This window comes from Ranitomeya variabilis, chromosome 2 (genome assembly GCF_051348905.1).
Source record: "Ranitomeya variabilis isolate aRanVar5 chromosome 2, aRanVar5.hap1, whole genome shotgun sequence".
Taxonomy (NCBI): domain Eukaryota; kingdom Metazoa; phylum Chordata; class Amphibia; order Anura; family Dendrobatidae; genus Ranitomeya; species Ranitomeya variabilis.
Genome location: NC_135233.1, coordinates 1,071,856,252 through 1,071,876,841, shown reverse-complemented (window position 1 = coordinate 1,071,876,841; position 20,590 = coordinate 1,071,856,252). Strand labels below are relative to the sequence as shown.

The following is a 20,590-nucleotide window of genomic DNA, read 5'->3' as shown; positions in this document are numbered from 1 at the left end:
ACGCCTATAGGTTACAATACAGTCATAGTGTTAAGGGGAGAATGTATGGCATATGAAGATATACTTAAATCAAACTTATATGCACGCTTTGCTTAACATTAGATTCATGTCACTTTAAGGTTTTCTAATTCACTGTTATAACACTAAATTCTGTTTGTTACTCTGTACCAGGACGTACCAAGATCCGTGTAAATCCCCTAGTCTTAATGAGAGTAAATGTACCTGCACGTAGGTGAATTGATCCCCAATAAACCAAAGATAAGTAGAATGCGTGCATAGACAGATGTCAGCTTGACCCAAAACAGCCATTAGGGCGATAGCGGTACAGAATTGGACTAAAAGCAATAATCATTAGAATAATGATACTATAGTAATAAAGATAATAACATAGAACATGTAAGATCAAAAGAGTTTTGTGATAATTGACAAGTTGGAAAAACCCATGATGTAATGTGCTGAGACCGCCCGATTTCTCTTATAAAAAGAGCGGTCCACCAATAAAGATCAGGAAGTCTTTCGAGACAATTGCTTGCATTTGTGTCCTGATTCCTCCGGCCGTAACATCTCACATTCAATTTGGCAGCAGACAACTAAGATGAGAACACACGCATCCCGTGTGCCCTAACATTTGGCGTCCGAACGTGGGGCTAGGACGAAAGTTCGAACCTGACCAGCCGCAAGGAAGACCTCCAATCTTGGACTGGACCACTCGAGGGTGGAGAAGTGGACCTCTTACTAGGTAAGAAAATCATTCATCTTGCCTATAACCCTCCAGTGTTTCCGGGCTGAGATAAAGGTCAGTCGGCTGTCAGACTCGGACATAGTGACCGTTCTGACAAGTCCTAGCACCAAAAACCCACCCTGGTCACGATTTCCTTAATTGTCTGCCTTATCTGCTTTTGCCTCTCTGCTTTGCTGTTTTGTTTGTTTGCATATGTGGTACTACGTCAGCCAGCCTGAAAAAGATAGGGAGACGTACTGAGCAATTTCACTGTCACTCTGGTTCCGGTCCTGCTCTCGGCTTGACCGATGGTTGCAGAAGTCTGAACTGTGTCTCTCCCAGTGGACTAGTGGAAGTGGGAGTAGCGGCTTGATTACTCTGAGTGATTTTACAACCTCTAAGTGGTTGGTGACTTCTTGCGGATGCCCACCGGAGATCACCTGGCTATGGTGATGATGTTGGCTGCAGCATAAGTTCATAGGTTTTATTCTATAAGGGTGGAAGGGTAATTACAATTACCGTATTGATGTGACTGAGTGATTGCTCTCTCCCTGTCTACCTAAAGTGTGTTTCGCCCAGGTATAGACTTTTTATCTCTACAGATCAGGCTGGCATATAGATTGGCAGATTGTGAAGTGTTTTGTTGTCAGGGATTCACAGTATCTGACATCAGTGCCAGTTTAAACTGTCTTTTGTCTGTTTGTATAGTGTATGGTGTGCTGGCAGGAGGCGTACTTGCATATGGTAAAAGTTTTGAATTCATTCTGTATATATATATGTTGTGAGATTAGAGAATTAGTTAACCGGTTTTGTTTTGTATACTTTAGAACTGCAAAGTTAGTTGTTAGAATGTGTTCATGTAGGAAGAGAATTCCTTGAATGGTAACTGCTTTCACTTGTACAGATATCTCCGGTAGTGTGAGATCCAAAGTCCATTATTACTCTTTAGTTATTGTTTGACTAACGTCACTGCATTTTTCTGTGAAATGTTTTGAATATGATTATTGTTAAAGTGAAAGTGTTGTGGAAGCAGATATTCTAGCAGTTTATCTGGTGTTTTTAGACTATGCATTTTCTGGGTATACAAGAATTGTTAAATACCCTGGTGGTAATTGTTAGCTAACTTCCTATATCACTGTGTTCAAAATACTAGACATCACAATATCACTAAAGACCCCTTTCCTTTGACATAAGGAGTACATACAGCTTTCACAGTCACATATATCCAACTGTTCAAAACCCTGCGGGAACTTGTCTCAAGAGATAGACACACATGTCCCTCAGACGCACTCAGAATTCAGATGAGAGAATGGGTGGGAGTAGTCAGTCAACACACATAAGACAGACAGGACCCATAGGGGAGCAAGGAAAGAAAACGCATGTTAAGAACCCTCCGACCCCAAAGGGGGGAGGATTAGATAGGAAGGTATGGAAGAATGTGTTAATGAGTAGAGAGCAGGGTCCCAGGTTTAGGTATTATGAAATCCTACAGAACCTTGAAGAATTTTATAAAATGGTAAAGGAAGTTAGAAGACAGGTATGGAGAGAGGAATATGATAAGGATACTGAATTTTATGCCAAACAGGCGCCTACAGAAAATGTTTCAGTTACAACATCTGCATTACAGTCATTGATACCGCCCATATACATTCCCGACGACTGGACATGTACCATCTGTCAGACACAGAATGCAGAATACCGTGAGACTTGTTCTGACTGTCAGATGACCAACCCAAATAGCCCTACTTTCTATCCAACTATATAAGTAGACAGAATACCTTATGCTACATCCTGTCCAGCATCCACTATAGCTCTATTAATTAATGCAGTCTATAAAAAGAATAATGAAGGAGAAGATGAACATGACATGGAGGTACATAATCAAGCAGAAGAGGGAAGACAGGAATCAACAGCTCAGACTGATAATCCACAGCATCCACCAATATATGGTGGGAGTACATCATCATCTTCTAAACCTCAAAGCTTACACTCTCGCACACAGCCTACTCCACACAAGGACCCCTGGAAATACTAGGAGACAGACACCCTAGTGAGCAGCTTGCCAGACCCAGTGCAACATCCCATGCCATTTTATAAAAGGATGCGTCAAATACAGAAGGCACACTCTGCCTCATGGGCAGATTTAGAAAGGCTCACTCAAATTACAGCAGGATATTTCCTTTGGCCAAGGATGCGACTAGCCCTTGAGCCTGACAACTTCCATGTAGAATGGCTTGAGTCATGTGTATCCGGAGAATATTTCCTCCGTAAGCTTTACGTCTGGGCTAAGAACCGCCTGCCAACCCAGACCCCCATTCTCCAGGATGTCATGCAGGGGAAAGGAGAACCTGTGGATAGTTTCTTCCATCGATGTAATCAAAAGTTTCAGAATCTCAGATTTGAAATGCAAGTTAGTCAATTAGAAGAAACTTTGACACCCACCACTACCGAGCTCCAGACCCTAATAGGGTATTGGCATACTGAATCTGCAACCCATGAAAGTACGTATACTCTTACAGTCCACAAAAATACCCGAGAGAAGCAACACCTCTCATCCATATAGAGGTTGAGGGTATACCCTCCAATTTCCAGGTGAGGACCTGAAGCAGCTAGAATAGTAATCAGGAACATTGACTTACCTGACCCAGACTTTCTCATGGATGAAGTAGTGCCTTTTGAAGGGGTGAATGGTAACACACGGTACACTCCAAGGATCAGACCCCTACACAAAGGCCTAAAACCTACAGAGTATGCTGTCTCATTTGGTTGTCTCACACACCTTCCCTGTCAGTTTTACTAGGATCAGATCTACTACCAAAACTTCAAGCCAGCAGTCTGTTTCATAAGGACGAACTGTCACTTTCACAGGAGCAGTCTGCCGAAGTGTACGGTCTCTTCTCTTTACAGGACACACCTGTAGATCGTGTGGACATTGAACTGATGGCATCGATCCCAGACTCACTGCGGACACGAGGCCCGGAAGAAATTGGCAGGCTCAAAGTCCAGCCTATGAAGATGGAACTGGAGTCAGGAGCCCTGCTGCCATGGAAACTGCAGCCGTCATCCCACTGCCCTTCATTGGACTAGTTTCCTGCCGTCCCTGGAGCCTTGATGCCTTTACACATGCCTCAAGGACACTCCTTTCAGTTCAACCAAGGAAGCCATCAATGGGTTTGACATGCTAATCTGCACTTACATCCTCTCCTGCTCTAGGACTGCCAGGCTATAACAAACTGTTCTGCCTGTTTTGTCATGGAGAAGCAAGCCATGCAACTGGAGTCCTGACGGAGTCTCACAAAAGGAGACAACACCCTCCTGGGTTCTACTCTTAAACCAGTGGCCCGGGGAGTCCCAACGTGCATGAGAGCCACACTGCAACCCACCTGTGCTGGACACGGCTTCTAACATCATTATGGGTCACAAGTAGTGTTGAGCGATACCGTCCGATACTTGAAAGTATCGGTATCGGAAAGTATCGGCCGATACCGGCAAAATATCGGATCCAATCCGATACCGATACCCGATACCAATACAAGTCAATGGGACTCAGGTATCGGACGGTATTCCTGATGGTTCCCAGGGTCTGAAGGAGAGGAAACTCTCCTTCAGGCCCTGGGAACCATATAAATGTGTAAAATAAAGAATTAAAATAAAAAATATCGCTATACTCACCTGTCCGACGCAGCCGGGACCTCGGCGATTGTAAGCGGCAGCGTTGTTTCTTTAAAATTCGCGCTTTTACTTGCTTACGTGAATTCCCGGCTTCTGATTGGTCAGGGCGGCCATGTTGCCGGGACTCGGACCAATCACAGCAAGCCGTGACGAAATTACGTCACGGCTTGCTGTGATTGGTCCGCGTCCCGGCAATATGGCGCCGTGACCAATCACAAGCCGTGACGTCACGGGAGGCTGGACACGCGCGCTTTTCAAAATAAGCGCGTGTCCAGCCTCCCGTGACGTCACGGCTTGTGATTGGTTAATGGCGGCCATGTTCCTGGGACGCGGACCAATCACAGCAAGCCGTGACGTAATTTCGTCACGGCTTGCTGTGATTGGTCCGCATCCCGGCAATATGGCGCCGTGACCAATCACAAGCCGTGACGTCACGGGAGGCTGGACACGCGCGCTTTTCAAAATAAGCGCGTGTCCAGCCTCCCGTGACGTCACGGCTTGTGATTGGTTAATGGCGGCCATGTTGCCGGGACGCGGACCAATCACAGCAAGCCGTGACGTAATTTCGTCACGGCTTGCTGTGATTGGTCCGCGTCCCGGCAACATGGCCGCCCTGACCAATCAGAAGCCGGGAATTCACGTAAGCATGTAAAAGCGCGAATTTTAAAGAAACAACGCTGCCGCTTACAATCGCCGAGGTCCCGGCTGCATCGGACAGGTGAGTATAGCGATATTTTTTATTTTAATTCTTTCTTTTACACCTTTTTACATTAATGTTGTTTCGATACCGATATCCGATATTACAAAAATATCGGATCTCGGTATCGGAAATTCCGATACAGCAAGTATCGGCCGATACCCGATACTTGCAGCATCGGAATGCTCAACACTAGTCACAAGTTGAAGATCCTGGCCCAAAACCCTATTCTGCTGTCCTATGTCTGCAATGCCCTATTCTGCTCCCGGACAACGTCACCATCTCCAGATGTGCTGTCTACCTCTGCCAAGGGGGGAGAGGGTGAAGATCACATCTCTTACACATCAGTGGAAGAGGTAGTCGACTCTGGAATGGCTCATTGCGATTGTCTCACTGTCATGAGACAAGAAAACCTCTGGAAGATCCTGACGCTCTTTGTGGTTTGACCAAGGTATGCAGACCAAGAAGGCCATTCGCACACTGGTATAGCAGTAGCTACGGAAGATACTTGCTGCCAGCAAACCCGCTGCCTCCACCCAAAGGCAGGACTGCGGGCCTTGACGGGAGCATGCAAGAGGTCCACTCAACCCGAAGCTATGACCAATCTGGAGGGAAAGAGACTTCCTCATGGCTAAAGGAATGCCGGTCAGACGCCACTAAGCCATACAATAACTAATGGAGTCCTTGTTGATGCCAGGAAGAGTTGCGGTGGTAAAAGGTGAAGACGCACACACACTGGAGACACCTCAAGGGAAGCAGTGGGCAGCAGACTAACTGAAGCAACAGCAAAAGAAGCAGCAACACAGAAACATCTCATCTGTACTCTAATATGGATCCAGAGGAAAAAAAAAAAAAAAAGGACTAACCCTGGAAAAAGATGTCCCAACATTCCAGAAGCAAGCATCCAAAGAAGAGAAGAACAAAAGGAACCAAAATGGAGCCACACCAAAGAAAACACGCCTACGGATGAACAAGGGAAATTGAAGGCCTTGAACAAAAGACCCTACATACTTAATGCTAGACAGGAAACAGTGGAGCTATAGCATAAGGAGGTTTAGTCTTTCCCTTAGGTCTCACATGCACATGTGCAAACACACACACACTAGCAGGTCCTACAAACTCAGCACTATAAGATCCTACTAATATTCCCAGTTTAGGGTTATACCTTTTATAACTACAGTTGTCTATATGCAGACTAAGTTTATTGTTAAATGAGACATGTGACTAAATTTGTTCTCAAGTTCCACCCATCCCAGATCCTGAGGACCTAGAAGGTGCCCACCAGATCCTGCCCGATGACTGATTCCTCATCACCAAGAGGTTCAACAGACGTACCCTCAAACCTAGAGATGACAGCTCGTTCCAAGTCCTGTCTACTACCACAGCAGTCCATGGGTCCACGCTTCCCACTGCAAGGAGATGCCAGATCCAGAGTCCAGTGGCGGCTGCCACTCTTCATCCATCTGACACTTATCCTTCACCTAGTCCAAGGGGTAACCAGTCACCAAGGGGTAGTCACACATGAGGAGGGTATAGTGACATTTTGGTATAATATCTCCACCCCAAGAGTAACATATCAATTTGACTATTGCCTCATAGTAGAATGCCCAGGCCCCATGGCACAGTTTGACATATGGCTAAATACACAATGTATCTGTGTCACCACTGCTGAAACAGGGGAAGGTTCAAACTGTGAGGATTGGTCACTTGTTGGGTGGCAAACTGGTGAAAGTGACTGGGGATATCAACCAGTCCAGGCCCTGCAACGCAGAGACAAATGGGGAATTAGCCTATTAACCCGCATGACCCTGTCCAAATCCCCATTTCCAGAGTCAATACTCCACATCCCTGCAACTCATTGCCCCAAGGAGGGATGCATAGTCCTGTACCTCACCATTGACAACCCTTCAGAAAATGACCAAGGGTTATATGCACTAGGCTCAAGTACTAAACTTGGGAGGGAGAATGGTGGCACAAAAGGTACATTTTGGCTAAGAAGCATAGATACCAGTGGGGGCACACAGTGGGTATCTGATAGATTCAAAGCCAGAAACAAGACAGCAGTTGGGCTTAAACCTATCATTCCCATAAATAAGAACATACAGTGGATAAACTACCTATACTATAACCAACAACGGTTTATAGAATACACTGGTGATGCCATAAAGGCACTTATTGACCCATTAAGTTTTCAATAACTATTCTATCTGTTTTAACTGTATTAGCCTTAATTCTTTACCAGCATAGCTACATGCCTTAAGAAAATGATGATGAGGACCATGGAAACCAAAGTGATGATGACCATACATGCTGATTTCAAAGATCCCCTAGATGGAAGATGCTGCTGTGAAACCACGAGAGGAATGTCATATCCACATCCCCCGGAATATGTCTGCCTGAAACACACCGATGAGGGAAAGACCAGGATCTGACTTCCTCCTGTGCAAAGTCCGTTAGGAGGGGGTCCATCTACTAGAGATGGGTCGTCTCGTCTATACGGTGAAGATTAGTTAGTTAGGGTCCAGCATTTTGAGTCAGGTAGGCCAGGAGGACAGATCGATAGGCTCGACGAGATCAGAGTTTGATTTTGCATATCTCCAAAGGGGGGACTGTTAAGGGGAGAATGTATGGCATATGAAGATATACTTAAATCAAACTTATATGCACGCTTTGCTTAACATTAGATTCATGTCACTTTAAGGTTTTCTAATTCACTGTTATAAGACTAAATTCTGTTTGTTACTCTGTACCAGGATGTACCAAGATCCGTGTAAATCCCCTAGTCTTATCGAGAGTAAATGTACCTGCACGTAGGTGAATTGATCCCCAATAAACCAAAGATGCGTGCATAGACAGATGTCAGCTTGACCCAAAACAGCCATTAGGGCGATAGCGGTACAGAATTGGACTAAAAGCAATAATCATTAGAATAATGATACTATAGTAATAAAGATAATAAGAAAGAAGAAAGGGGTAGCCAGCGGCAAAAAATATTTATAATATAACATCTGGGACGGTCACATTGAAGTATATGTATATTAAATAGTAATAACTCCCAGTGAGCACTATTTTTGCCCTAGTGTTGGATTTAAGACGGTTATCATAAACAACATATGAGCAGGAGGAGAGGAAACAAATCCAAAGGGGATAACCTTATGTCTTTTACTAAAATTGCTTTATTAAAGTGCAAGATATGGAGGCAATGGTGACAACACAGTCACCCAACAAATATCTAAAAACAAATAATACACACAAGACACCAGGAAAAACAACAACTGCTGACCCATAGCAAAAGAATATATTGGTATAGCAGTCAGCATTAATGGTCAAATATACAAAACTAGCAGGGTAACATGGCCATTACTCAGCGGCCTGCCTAGACAATTACTAGGTCCCATTAAAAACAGTGTCACAATAACCCATACAACTGGTATATCATAAGTATAGAGCGAGACTACAATAGGCAAACAATAGATGGTTAATACATCACCCCACAGGTATAGTACTGAGCAGATGCAGGATCCTGGTGTCCGCCCCGACGCACGTTTCGAAACCCTTCGTCAGGGGGCGCATTGTGCAGGATAGAAAGTGTGCTATATAAATAGGCCAGAAACCGGAAGTGAACGCCGGCCGAAACCCGGAAGTAGCCGTGCGTGTCATAGCAACCGCTGGTACAATAGAGGGAGATGGCGTCATCCAGGTCATGCGGGCCGGTGCACGTGGGGCCCCACGTGATCCGCCCACAACAAACACTGGGTCGCCATTCACCAAAAGACCAACCGGCGGGCGCATGCGCAAAACAGCATACGGTACGGAAACAGTCTAAAAAGTGAGGGGGAGCGAGAAAGAGTGAAAAAAGCGCGGCAATTTTTTCACTCTTTCTCGCTCCCCCTCACTTTTTAGACTGTTTCCGTACCGTATGCTGTTTTGCGCATGCGCCCGCCGGTTGGTCTTTTGGTGAATGGCGACCCAGTGTTTGTTGTGGGCGGATCACGCGGGGCCCCACGTGCACCGGCCCGCATGTCCTGGATGACGCCATCTCCCTCTATTGTACCGGTGGTTGCTATGACACGCACGGCTACTTCCGGGTTTCGGCCGGCATTCACTTCTGGTTTCTGGCCTATTTATATAGCACACTTTCTATCCTGCACTATACGCCCCCTGACGAAGGGTTCCGAAACGCGCGTCGGGGCAGACACCAGGATCCTGCATCTGCTCAGTACTATACCTGTGGGGTGATGTATTAACCATCTATTGTTTGCCTATTGTAGTCTCGCTCTATACTTATGATATACCAGTTGTATGGGTTATTGTGACACTGTTTTTAATGGGACCTAGTAATTGTCTAGGCAGGCCGCTGAGTAATGGCCATGTTACCCTGCTAGTTTTGTATATTTGACCATTAATGCTGACTGCTATACCAATATATTCTTTTGCTATGGGTCAGCAGTTGTTGTTTTTCCTGGTGTCTTGTGTGTATTATTTGTTTTTAGATATTTGTTGGGTGACTGTGTTGTCACCATTGCCTCCATATCTTGCACTTTAATAAAGCAATTTTAGTAAAAGACATAAGGTTATCCCCTTTGGATTTGTTTCCTCTCCTCCTGCTCATATGTTGTTTATGATAACCGTCTTAAATCCAACACTAGGGCAAAAATAGTGCTCACTGGGAGTTATTACTATTTAATATACATATACTTCAATGTGACCATCCCAGATGTTATATTATAAATATTTTTTGCCGCTGGCTACCCCTTTCTTCTTTCAATTCGTGCTTGCTGTGTTTTGCACAGGTTTCGGTGGTATCCATATGGATTATAAAGCTAAAGAGAAGGCCTGGCTAGGCCAAGTGGAACAAGTGTTTGGGGGCAGTGTGAGTGCTCCACAGTCTGATGATCGCAAGTGGGAGGATCTGCGTTCCTCCATTCAGGACCTATTGATTAAAAGAACCAAATTATGGTGGAACCGTGCGTTCCTTGAAAGATACGTGGCCGCTAACATGATACCAAGGGGACTGAGAGTCCGTGTAATTCCCACTTTTCCAGTGGAGGATGCCCAATTTGTTTCTAACTGGGAAGATACCTGTAGTACATGCTCATTAGCATTAATTAAATTATTGATCAATTTGAACTCAAATAACATATGTGAGTTGGATAAATTGATCGACTCTACACAAAGTGAGCTTCGTTCTGGCTGTCCCGCTGAAAAGATTACTATATTTGATCTTAATTTGGAAAAGACCCTTGACTCAGTGGTCAAGAAGATCCATGAATCCCAAATTAATAAATTTAATCGTGACCAAAGGGATTATCAGCAACATACTGTATACCTATGGAGGAAGGCGAAAACTAGTCAACAACGTCTTAAAAGTGTACCATCAGTGACCTCCATCTCTTCTTTGAGTGAACAGTCCGATACTTCCTCATATTCAATCATCACAAGATCTGGTGTTACTGGCAATAGAGCACGGGGTTACCACCCGTATAAGAGACGGACCCCCCGTTCACCCGACCAATTAGAGAGGGACAATAAGGTGATTAACCTTAGTAACCATGTTCTTTCTCCATCTGACCTTTCTCTTTTAAGTAGAGGCCTTTCTTTTTCCCCGGTGGCGGGTATTGACACTTTTTCGGTGATTAAAGATCTTCACTTGTTTGCTCGGTCTGTATTATTTAAACGTTATTTCTTTGACGATAACCTTCACCAACTTTTCCCTACAGAGGAGGAGCAGGATACATTGAGGATTCTTGAGGAGCTCTCCAGTGAAAATATCGCGGAGGGAGGTAAGATCCCACCCACTATTAGACCACGCTCAAGGAGGTTCCCTCCTTTGTCTACATGCACTCCCATTGATATGTTTGTCCAGGTGGTCACCCAGGATCTTCTTAAGATACCACAGCACCTTGGGAGGGACAATTTAAGTAGAGACGAGAGGACACGACTGCGCTACCTTAAGAATATTCCAGATGTTGTGCTGAAACCGGCCGACAAGGGAGGTAATGTGGTCATCTGGCCTAAAGTTATGTATGAGAAGGAGGCCTTTAGGCAACTATGTAACACCGTATGCTACAAAAAATTGACCTTTAACCCCTTGTCGGCCTTCAGTACACAACTGGATAATATTCTAGATGCTGCTGTTGCCGGAGGAATTATTACAAAAGAACTATCTTTGGCACTTCGTGTTATAGAACCTACCGTCTCTACCTTTTATCTCCTTCCCAAGGTGCACAAGGATACCAGGGTGCCACCTGGCAGACCTATCATCTCTGGGAACGGGAACTTCCTTGAGAAAGTAAATCAGTGGATAGATTTACATCTCCAACCATTGGTCTCTAATTTACCCTCCTTTTTGAGGGACACTGGGGATCTCCTCAAGAAAGTTGACTCAGTCCATTTGGACGAGGATGCAATTTTAATGACGGCTGATTTTGAATCCTTATACACAAACATCAAACATAGGGACGGTCTGAATGCTGTACGTTTTTTCCTCGAGTTGTCCGGCTCCTCCTCTGAATTTGGAAAACTTTTGTTGGAATTACTTGAATTTGCTTTAACCCATAATTTTTTTGTTTTTAAGGGGTCCTTCTTCCTGCAGCTCCAAGGAACAGCCATGGGGGCGGCCTTTGCGCCCTCCTATGCTAACCTGTTCCTTGGGCTGTGGGAGAGGGACCTCTTCCTGTCAGATCGGGGGTCGTCAATGGACCGGGCCCTTCTCTGGGCCCGCTACATTGACGACATACTCATGATCTGGCAGGGACCTCCTCAAGAGTTGGTCATGCTTATGGATGAACTAAATATCAATGACTTGAATATCCATCTTACATATCATTGGAATAGGGAGTCTGTGGAATTCCTGGATGTCATGCTCAAGAAGGACCAGCTCGGTTTTTTACAAACCGACTTGTTCCGGAAGCCGACATCCACGAATTCCTTACTACATGCATCATCATGCCATCCTTCACATGTCGTCAGAGCGGTACCGGTGGGGCAGTTTCTCCGCTTGCGGAGGATCTGCTCTACCGAAGCAGACTTTGAGCGACAGGCTAAAGAGCTTCGGAGTAGATTTCTCAGTAGGGGATACAGTAAACGGGCGATTAAGAAAGCCTATAATAGGGCTAAATCTGCCCCCCGTGAGTCTCTGGTCTATAATCAGATATCCAGCCGGTCTAGGCAGTCTGATAGACAAATACGTTTTGTGACCAATTTCAATTCTCAGGCGCATAAAATTCGTGAAGCTCTATCCAGATCCTGGCCAATTCTTATGGTAGATAAAACTATCTCTAAGATTCTACCGGAGCGTCCTCTTATCTCCTTTAGGCGTGCTAGGAACCTCAAAGATCATCTGACGAGGAGTCATTATGAGGGGATACCTAGGGTTACTTTCCTTGATAGTGCTCCTCCCCGTCTTGGTTCCTCACCCTGTGGCCACTGCGTGGCGTGCTCTAATATGGATCAAACCCAGGTCTTCTCCGACTCTAGTGGAGAAAAAATATTTGACATTAAAAAAATGATAAATTGTATGACACGCCGGGTTATTTATTATGCCACATGTCCATGTGGCCTAATATATATAGGCCTTACATCACGCCACTTCAAAATCCGTATACGTGAGCATGTACGTGGAATTGAGGCGGCTGCCGATCCCACAATAGACACTACAAAACTTACAACACTCCCTAGACATTTTAAGGAACATCACGGATGTGATGGTAAACTAATTAGGTTTAGAGGTATTGATAGCCTGAACATTGGCATTAGGGGTGGCAAACTAACAACTAGGCTCGCACGCCTAGAGGCGAAATGGATTTGGACTCTGCAGACAATTTACCCCCTCGGCCTCAATGAGAATCTAAGTTTTGTCCCATTCTTGTGATCATCCGACTGTCGAGTGCTCTTGCTGATAGCATATTCTTCCCCAACGCCTTTTAACTGTTTTACCTGTTTTTAGTTCTAGTGTATGTAGGCTTGTCTTTCGGCCATTTCCGTGATGTCCTTTCCATCCATGCTGTGTATTTTCGGAGAAGGTCTTATATGAAGGTGGAAGATAAAAGAAAAGAATGAAGAAATAAGAGAAAAGAGTTTGAATAAAAGTGGAAAACTGCTTCACTACTACCATCTAGTGGATATTCTCTGCGTGGCACTCAAATTATGAAGACTTTTTACGAGTGATTTTTACATTATTCCAATACATGGACTTACTATATGGTTATTCCCCCTCTTTACCTGTTATTACGGACATATGTTTTGTACTGAGGAGAACGCCATATACTGTATGTTTGACTGTAATATATGCTTGTATTGACATGATATAAAATAATTCTTTTGTTTCATAATTTTTCTACTTAACAATGTATTATTGCTTCAAGTCTATGTATATGATTGTTAATTCTCCATACTTTGAGTATTGCCTGTAATCTGATGGCGCTACTCATTAGATCGCTGCGCTTTTTTCACTCTTTCTCGCTCCCCCTCACTTTTTAGACTGTTTCCGTACCGTATGCTGTTTTGCGCATGCGCCCGCCGGTTGGTCTTTTGGTGAATGGCGACCCAGTGTTTGTTGTGGGCGGATCACGTGGGGCCCCACGTGCACCGGCCCGCATGACCTGGATGACGCCATCTCCCTCTATTGTACCGGCGGCTGCTATGACACGCACGGCTACTTCCGGGTTTCGGCCGGCGTTCACTTCCGGTTTCTGGCCTATTTATATAGCACACTTTCTATCCTGCACTATGCGCCCCCTGACGAAGGGTTCCGAAACGTGCGTCGGGGCGGACACCAGGATCCTGCATCTGCTCAGTACTATACCTGTGGGGTGATGTATTAACCATCTATTGTTTGCCTATTGTAGTCTCGCTCTATACTTATGATATACCAGTTGTATGGGTTATTGTGACACTGTTTTTAATGGGACCTAGTAATTGTCTAGGCAGGCCGCTGAGTAATGGCCATGTTACCCTGCTAGTTTTGTATATTTGACCATTAATGCTGACTGCTATACCAATATATTCTTTTGCTATGGGTCAGCAGTTGTTGTTTTTCCTGGTGTCTTGTGTGTATTATTTGTTTTTAGATATTTGTTGGGTGACTGTGTTGTCACCATTGCCTCCATATCTTGCACTTTAATAAAGCAATTTTAGTAAAAGACATAAGGTTATCCCCTTTGGATTTGTTTCCTCTCCTCCTGCTAATAAAGATAATAACATAGAACATGTAAGATCAAAAGAGTTTTGTGATAATTGACAAGTTGGAAAAACCCATGATGTAATGTGCTGAGACCGCCCGATTTCTCTTATAAAAAGAGCGGTCCACCAATAAAGATCAGGAAGTCTTTCGAGACAAATGCTTGCATTTGTGTCCTGATTCCTCCGGCCGTAACATCTCACATTCAATTTGGCAGCAGACAACAACTAAGATGAGAACACACGCATCCCATGTGCCCTAACAATAGGTTGTAGCTTTCATAATAACGTAATAAAAACAACGCTTAAAAAATAAAATACATTTATTGTAGCTTCACGTAGAGGTATACACAAATCATGAAATGAAAAAGGTGTAAATAGATCTAAAAAATACAGCGATATACAAACACGGCTATAGGTAACAATACAGTCATTTCAAAGCTAATATTTAAAGAAATGAAAAAAGTTCCAGGGTCGCTCAACTAGTTCTAGATAGCAAGTGCAGCTAATCAGTTTTTCAGCAAACTGTTTATTAGTACTCACAGCCTTATACCTTCGGGTCAGATTTTATCTAGAAATATAAGCTAAACAAGTTTTTCTATAGCTTCAGGTATTTTTAGCTAGAAGGCACCACTAACTATAGCTTCAGGTATTTTTATTAGAGTTAGAAAGATTTTGTACAAAAGAGGCAACTAGACGATCATTACATTTTAAATCATTTGTAAACTTTTTCAGTACGAGTCAGATTTTATCTAGAAATATAAGCTAAACAAGTTTTTCTATAGCTTCAGGTATTTTTAGCTAGAAGACACCACAAAACAAGATTTTCTATTGACACGTGAGCAAGAACTAATTAGATCTAAGCAATGTATAGTACGCATTACAAAAATGAAATAACGCTATAAAAACACTTTAGTAATATAACAGAAACAGAGCAAGATCTGTTATGGTTCTCAATGGCAAGAGAACATAGCCCAGCATACATAGGAACTAGCTCTTGGAAGGATGGAAACTTAAACTGACCATGAACTAAACCTGCCGCACAACTAACAGTAGCCGGGTAGCGTAGCCTGCGTTTTATCCCTAGACGCCCAGCGCCGGCCGGAGGACTAACTAATCCTGGCAGAGGAAAATATAGTCCTGGCTCACCTCTAGAGAAATTTCCCCGAAAGGCAGACAGAGGCCCCCACATATATTGGCGGTGATTTAAGATGAAAATGACAAACGTAGTATGAAAATAGGTTTAGCAAAATCGAGGTCCGCTTACTAGATAGCAGGAAGACAGAAAGGGTACTTTCATGGTCAGTTGAAAACCCTATCAATACACCATCCTGAAATTACTTTAAGACTCTAGTATTAACTCATAACATCAGAGTGGCAATTTCAGATCACAAGAGCTTTCCAGACACAGAAACGAAACTGCAGCTGTGAACTGGAACAAAATGCAAAAAACAAACAAGGACAAAAGTCCGACTTAGCTGGAAGTTGTCTGGTAGCAGGAACATGCACAGAAAGGCTTCTGATTACAATGTTGACCGGCATGGAAGTGACAGAGGAGCAAGGTTAAATAGCGACTCCCACATCCTGATGGGAACAGGTGAACAGAGGGGATGATGCACACAAGTTCAATTCCACCAGTGGCCACCGGGGGAGCCCAAAATCCAATTTCACAACAGTACCCCCCCCCTCAAGGAGGGGGCACCGAACCCTCACCAGAACCACCAGGGCGATCAGGATGAGCCCTATGAAAGGCACGGACCAGATCGGAGGCATGAACATCAGAGGCAGTCACCCAAGAATTATCCTCCTGACCGTATCCCTTCCATTTGACCAGATACTGGAGTTTCCGTCTGGAAACACGGGAGTCCAAGATTTTTTCCACAACGTACTCCAACTCGCCCTCAACCAACACCGGAGCAGGAGGCTCAACGGAAGGCACAACCGGTACCTCATACCTGCGCAACAATGACCGATGAAAAACATTATGAATAGAAAAAGATGCAGGGAGGTCCAAACGGAAGGACACAGGGTTAAGAATCTCCAATATCTTGTACGGGCCGATGAACCGAGGCTTAAACTTAGGAGAAGAAACCCTCATAGGGACAAAACGAGAAGACAACCACACCAAGTCCCCGACACAAAGCCGAGGACCAACCCGACGCCGGCGGTTGGCAAAAAGCTGAGTCTTCTCCTGGGACAACTTCAAATTGTCCACCACCTGCCCCCAAATCTGATGCAACCTCTCCACCACAGCATCCACTCCAGGACAATCCGAAGATTCCACCTGACCGGAGGAAAATCGAGGATGAAACCCCGAATTACAGAAAAAAGGAGACACCAAGGTGGCAGAGCTGGCCCGATTATTGAGGGCAAACTCCGCTAAAGGCAAAAAAGCAACCCAATCATCCTGATCTGCAGACACAAAACACCTCAAATATGTCTCCAAAGTCTGATTCGTCCGCTCGGTCTGGCCATTAGTCTGAGGATGGAAAGCAGACGAGAAAGACAAATCTATGCCCATCCTAGCACAGAATGCCCGCCAAAATCTAGACACGAATTGGGTTCCTCTGTCAGAAACGATATTCTCCGGAATACCATGCAAACGAACCACATTTTGAAAAAACAGAGGAACCAACTCGGAAGAAGAAGGCAACTTAGGCAGGGGAACCAAATGGACCATCTTAGAGAAACGGTCACACACCACCCAGATGACAGACATCTTCTGAGAAACAGGAAGATCCGAAATAAAATCCATCGAGATGTGCGTCCAAGGCCTCTTCGGGATAGGCAAGGGCAACAACAATCCACTAGCCCGAGAACAACAAGGCTTGGCCCGAGCACAAACGTCACAAGACTGCACAAAGCCTCGTACATCTCGTGACAGGGAAGGCCACCAGAAGGACCTTGCCACCAAATCCCTGGTACCAAAGATTCCAGGATGACCTGCCAACGCAGAAGAATGAACCTCAGAAATGACTTTACTGGTCCAATCATCAGGAACAAACAGTCTACCAGGTGGGCAACGATCAGGTCTATCCGCCTGAAAATCCTGCAAGGCCCGCCGCAGGTCTGGAGAAACGGCAGACAATATCACTCCATCCTTAAGGATACCTGTAGGTTCAGAATTACCAGGGGAGTCAGGCTCAAAACTCCTAGAAAGGGCATCCGCCTTAACATTCTTAGAACCCGGTAGGTATGACACCACAAAATTAAACCGAGAGAAAAACAACGACCAGCGCGCCTGTCTAGGATTCAGGCGTCTGGCGGACTCAAGATAAATCAAATTCTTGTGGTCGGTCAATACCACCACCTGATGTCTAGCCCCCTCAAGCCAATGACGCCACTCCTCAAAAGCCCACTTCATGGCCAAAAGCTCCCGATTCCCAATATCATAATTCCGCTCGGCGGGCGAAAATTTACGAGAAAAAAAAGCACAAGGTTTCATCACGGAGCAGTCGGAACTCCTTTGCGACAAAACCGCCCCAGCTCCGATTTCAGAAGCGTCGACCTCAACCTGAAAAGGAAGAGCAACATCAGGCTGACGCAACACAGGGGCGGAAGAAAAGCGGCGCTTAAGCTCCCGAAAGGCCTCCACAGCAGCAGGGGACCAATCAGCAACATCAGCACCCTTCTTAGTCAAATCAGTCAATGGTTTAACAACATCAGAAAAACCAGCAATAAATCGACGATAAAAGTTAGCAAAGCCCAAAAATTTCTGAAGACTCTTAAGAGAAGAGGGTTGCGTCCAATCACAAATAGCCCGAACCTTGACAGGATCCATCTCGATGGAAGAGGGGGAAAAAATGTATCCCAAGAAGGAAATCTTTTGAACCCCAAAAACGCACTTAGAACCCTTCACACACAAGGAATTAGACCGCAAAACCTGAAAAACCCTCCTGACCTGCTGGACATGAGAGTCCCAGTCATCCGAAAAAATCAGAATATCATCCAGATACACGATCATAAATTTATCCAAATAATCACGGAAAATGTCATGCATAAAGGACTGAAAGACTGAAGGGGCATTTGAAAGGCCAAAAGGCATCACCAAATACTCAAAGTGGCCCTCGGGCGTATTAAATGCGGTTTTCCACTCATCCCCCTGCTTAATTCGCACCAAATTATACGCCCCACGGAGATCTATCTTAGAGAACCACTTGGCCCCCTTTATGCGAGCAAACAAATCAGTCAGCAGTGGCAACGGATATTGATATTTAACCGTGATTTTATTCAAAAGCCGATAATCAATACACGGCCTCAAAGAGCCATCTTTCTTAGACACAAAGAAAAAACCGGCTCCTAAGGGAGATGACGAAGGACGAATATGTCCCTTTTCCAAGGACTCCTTTATATATTCTCGCATAGCAGCATGTTCAGGCACAGACAGATTAAATAAACGACCCTTAGGGTATTTACTACCCGGAATCAAATCTATGGCACAATCGCACTCCCGGTGCGGAGGTAATGAACCAAGCTTAGGTTCTTCAAAAACGTCACGATAGTCAGACAAGAATTCAGGAATCTCAGAGGGAATAGATGACGAAATGGAAACCAAAGGTACGTCCCCATGCATCCCCTTACATCCCCAGCTTAACACAGACATAGCGTTCCAGTCGAGGACTGGGTTATGAGATTGCAGCCATGGCAATCCAAGCACCAACACATCATGTAGATTATACAGCACAAGAAAGCGAATAATCTCCTGATGATCCGGATTAATTCGCATAGTTACTTGTGTCCAGTATTGTGGTTTATTACTAGCCAATGGGGTGGAGTCAATCCCCTTCAGAGGTATAGGAGTTTCAAGAGGCTCTAAATCATACCCACAGCGTTTGGCAAAGGACCAATCCATAAGACTCAAAGCGGCGCCAGAGTCGACATAGGCATCCGCGGTAATAGATGATAAAGAACAAATCAGGGTCACAGATAGAATAAACTTAGACTGTAAAGTGCCAATTGAAACTGACTTATCAAGCTTCTTAGTAGGCTTAGAGCATGCTGATATAACATGAGTTGAATCACCACAATAAAAGCACAACCCATTTTTTCGTCTAAAATTCTGCCGTTCGCTTCTGGACAGAATTCTATCACATTGCATATTCTCTGGCGTCTTCTCAGTAGACACCGCCAAATGGTGCACAGGTTTGCGCTCCCGCAGACGTCTATCGATCTGGATAGCCATTGTCATGGACTCATTCAGACCCGCAGGCACAGGGAACCCCACCATAACATCCTTAACGGCATCAGAGAGACCCTCTCTGAAATTCGCCGCCAGGGCGCACTCATTCCACTGAGTAAGCACAGACCATTTACGGAATTTATGGCAGTATATTTCAACTTCATCTTGCCCCTGAGATAGGGACATCAAGGCTTTTTCCGCCTGAAGCTCTAAATGAGGTTCCTCATAAAGCAACCCCAAGGCCAGAAAAAACGCATCCACATTGAGCAACGCAGGATCCCCTGGAGCCAATGCAAAAGCCCAATCTTGAGGGTCACCCCGGAGCAAGGAAATCACAATCCTGACCTGCTGAGCAGGATCTCCAGCAGAGCGAGATTTCAGGGACAAAAACAACTTGCAATTATTTTTGAAATTTTGAAAGCAAGATCTATTCCCCGAGAAAAATTCAGGCAAAGGAATTCTAGGTTCAGATATAGGAACATGAACAACAAAATCTTGTAAATTTTGAACTTTCGTGGTGAGATTATTCAAACCTGCAGCTAAACTCTGAATATCCATTTTAAACAGGTGAACACAGAGCCATTCCAGGATTAGAAGGAGAGAGAGAGAGGAAGGCTGCAATATAGGCAGACTTGCAAGTGATTCAATTGAAAGCACACTCAGAACTGAAGGAAAAAAAAAAAAAAAAAAAAATTTTTCAGCAGACTTCTTTTTTCTCTCCTTTCTCTGCCAATTAATTTAACCCTTTGTGGGTCCGGTCAAACTGTTATGGTTCTCAATGGCAAGAGAACATAGCCCAGCATACATAGGAACTAGCTCTTGGAAGGATGGAAACTTAAACTGACCATGAACTAAACCTGCCGCACAACTAACAGTAGCCGGGTAGCGTAGCCTGCGTTTTATCCCTAGACGCCCAGCGCCGGCCGGAGGACTAACTAATCCTGGCAGAGGAAAATATAGTCCTGGCTCACCTCTAGAGAAATTTCCCCGAAAGGCAGACAGAGGCCCCCACATATATTGGCGGTGATTTAAGATGAAAATGACAAACGTAGTATGAAAATAGGTTTAGCAAAATCGAGGTCCGCTTACTAGATAGCAGGAAGACAGAAAGGGTACTTTCATGGTCAGCTGAAAACCCTAT

The 20,590-nt window shown here is 44.6% G+C and overlaps 2 protein-coding genes across 2 annotated transcripts in view; one reads left to right on the top strand and one right to left on the bottom strand.

Moving 5' to 3' along the window:
- LOC143808676 (cytochrome P450 2C5-like) overlaps positions 1–3,634 on the bottom strand; it is a 230,925-nt gene extending 227,291 nt beyond the window's left edge. Inside the window, exon 1 of the mRNA XM_077291580.1 lies at positions 3,361–3,634. Coding sequence (XP_077147695.1) covers positions 3,361–3,379 — 19 coding nt within the window. The 5' untranslated portion in view covers positions 3,380–3,634. The remainder of the gene's footprint in view (positions 1–3,360) is intronic.
- Positions 3,635–9,260: 5,626 nt separating this feature from the next.
- On the top strand, positions 9,261–14,365 carry LOC143808682 (uncharacterized). Its single transcript, XM_077291589.1, has 2 exons — positions 9,261–10,873; positions 13,039–14,365. Exons 1-2 carry the CDS (start codon positions 9,808–9,810, stop codon positions 13,149–13,151), a joined length of 1,179 nt encoding a protein of 392 aa, XP_077147704.1. The 5' UTR covers positions 9,261–9,807; the 3' UTR covers positions 13,152–14,365.
- Positions 14,366–20,590: the final 6,225 nt, after the last annotated feature.

Bases quoted from the DNA above. Each gene is read 5' to 3' on its own strand.
- LOC143808682 (XM_077291589.1), top strand. From the start codon at position 9,808: ATGTTATATTATAAATATTTTTTGCCGCTGGCTACCCCTTTCTTCTTT. The intron at 10,874-13,038 runs GTAAGATCCCAC...ACCTGTTTTTAG, and splicing joins TGAAAATATCGCGGAGGGAG to TTCTAGTGTATGTAGGCTTG.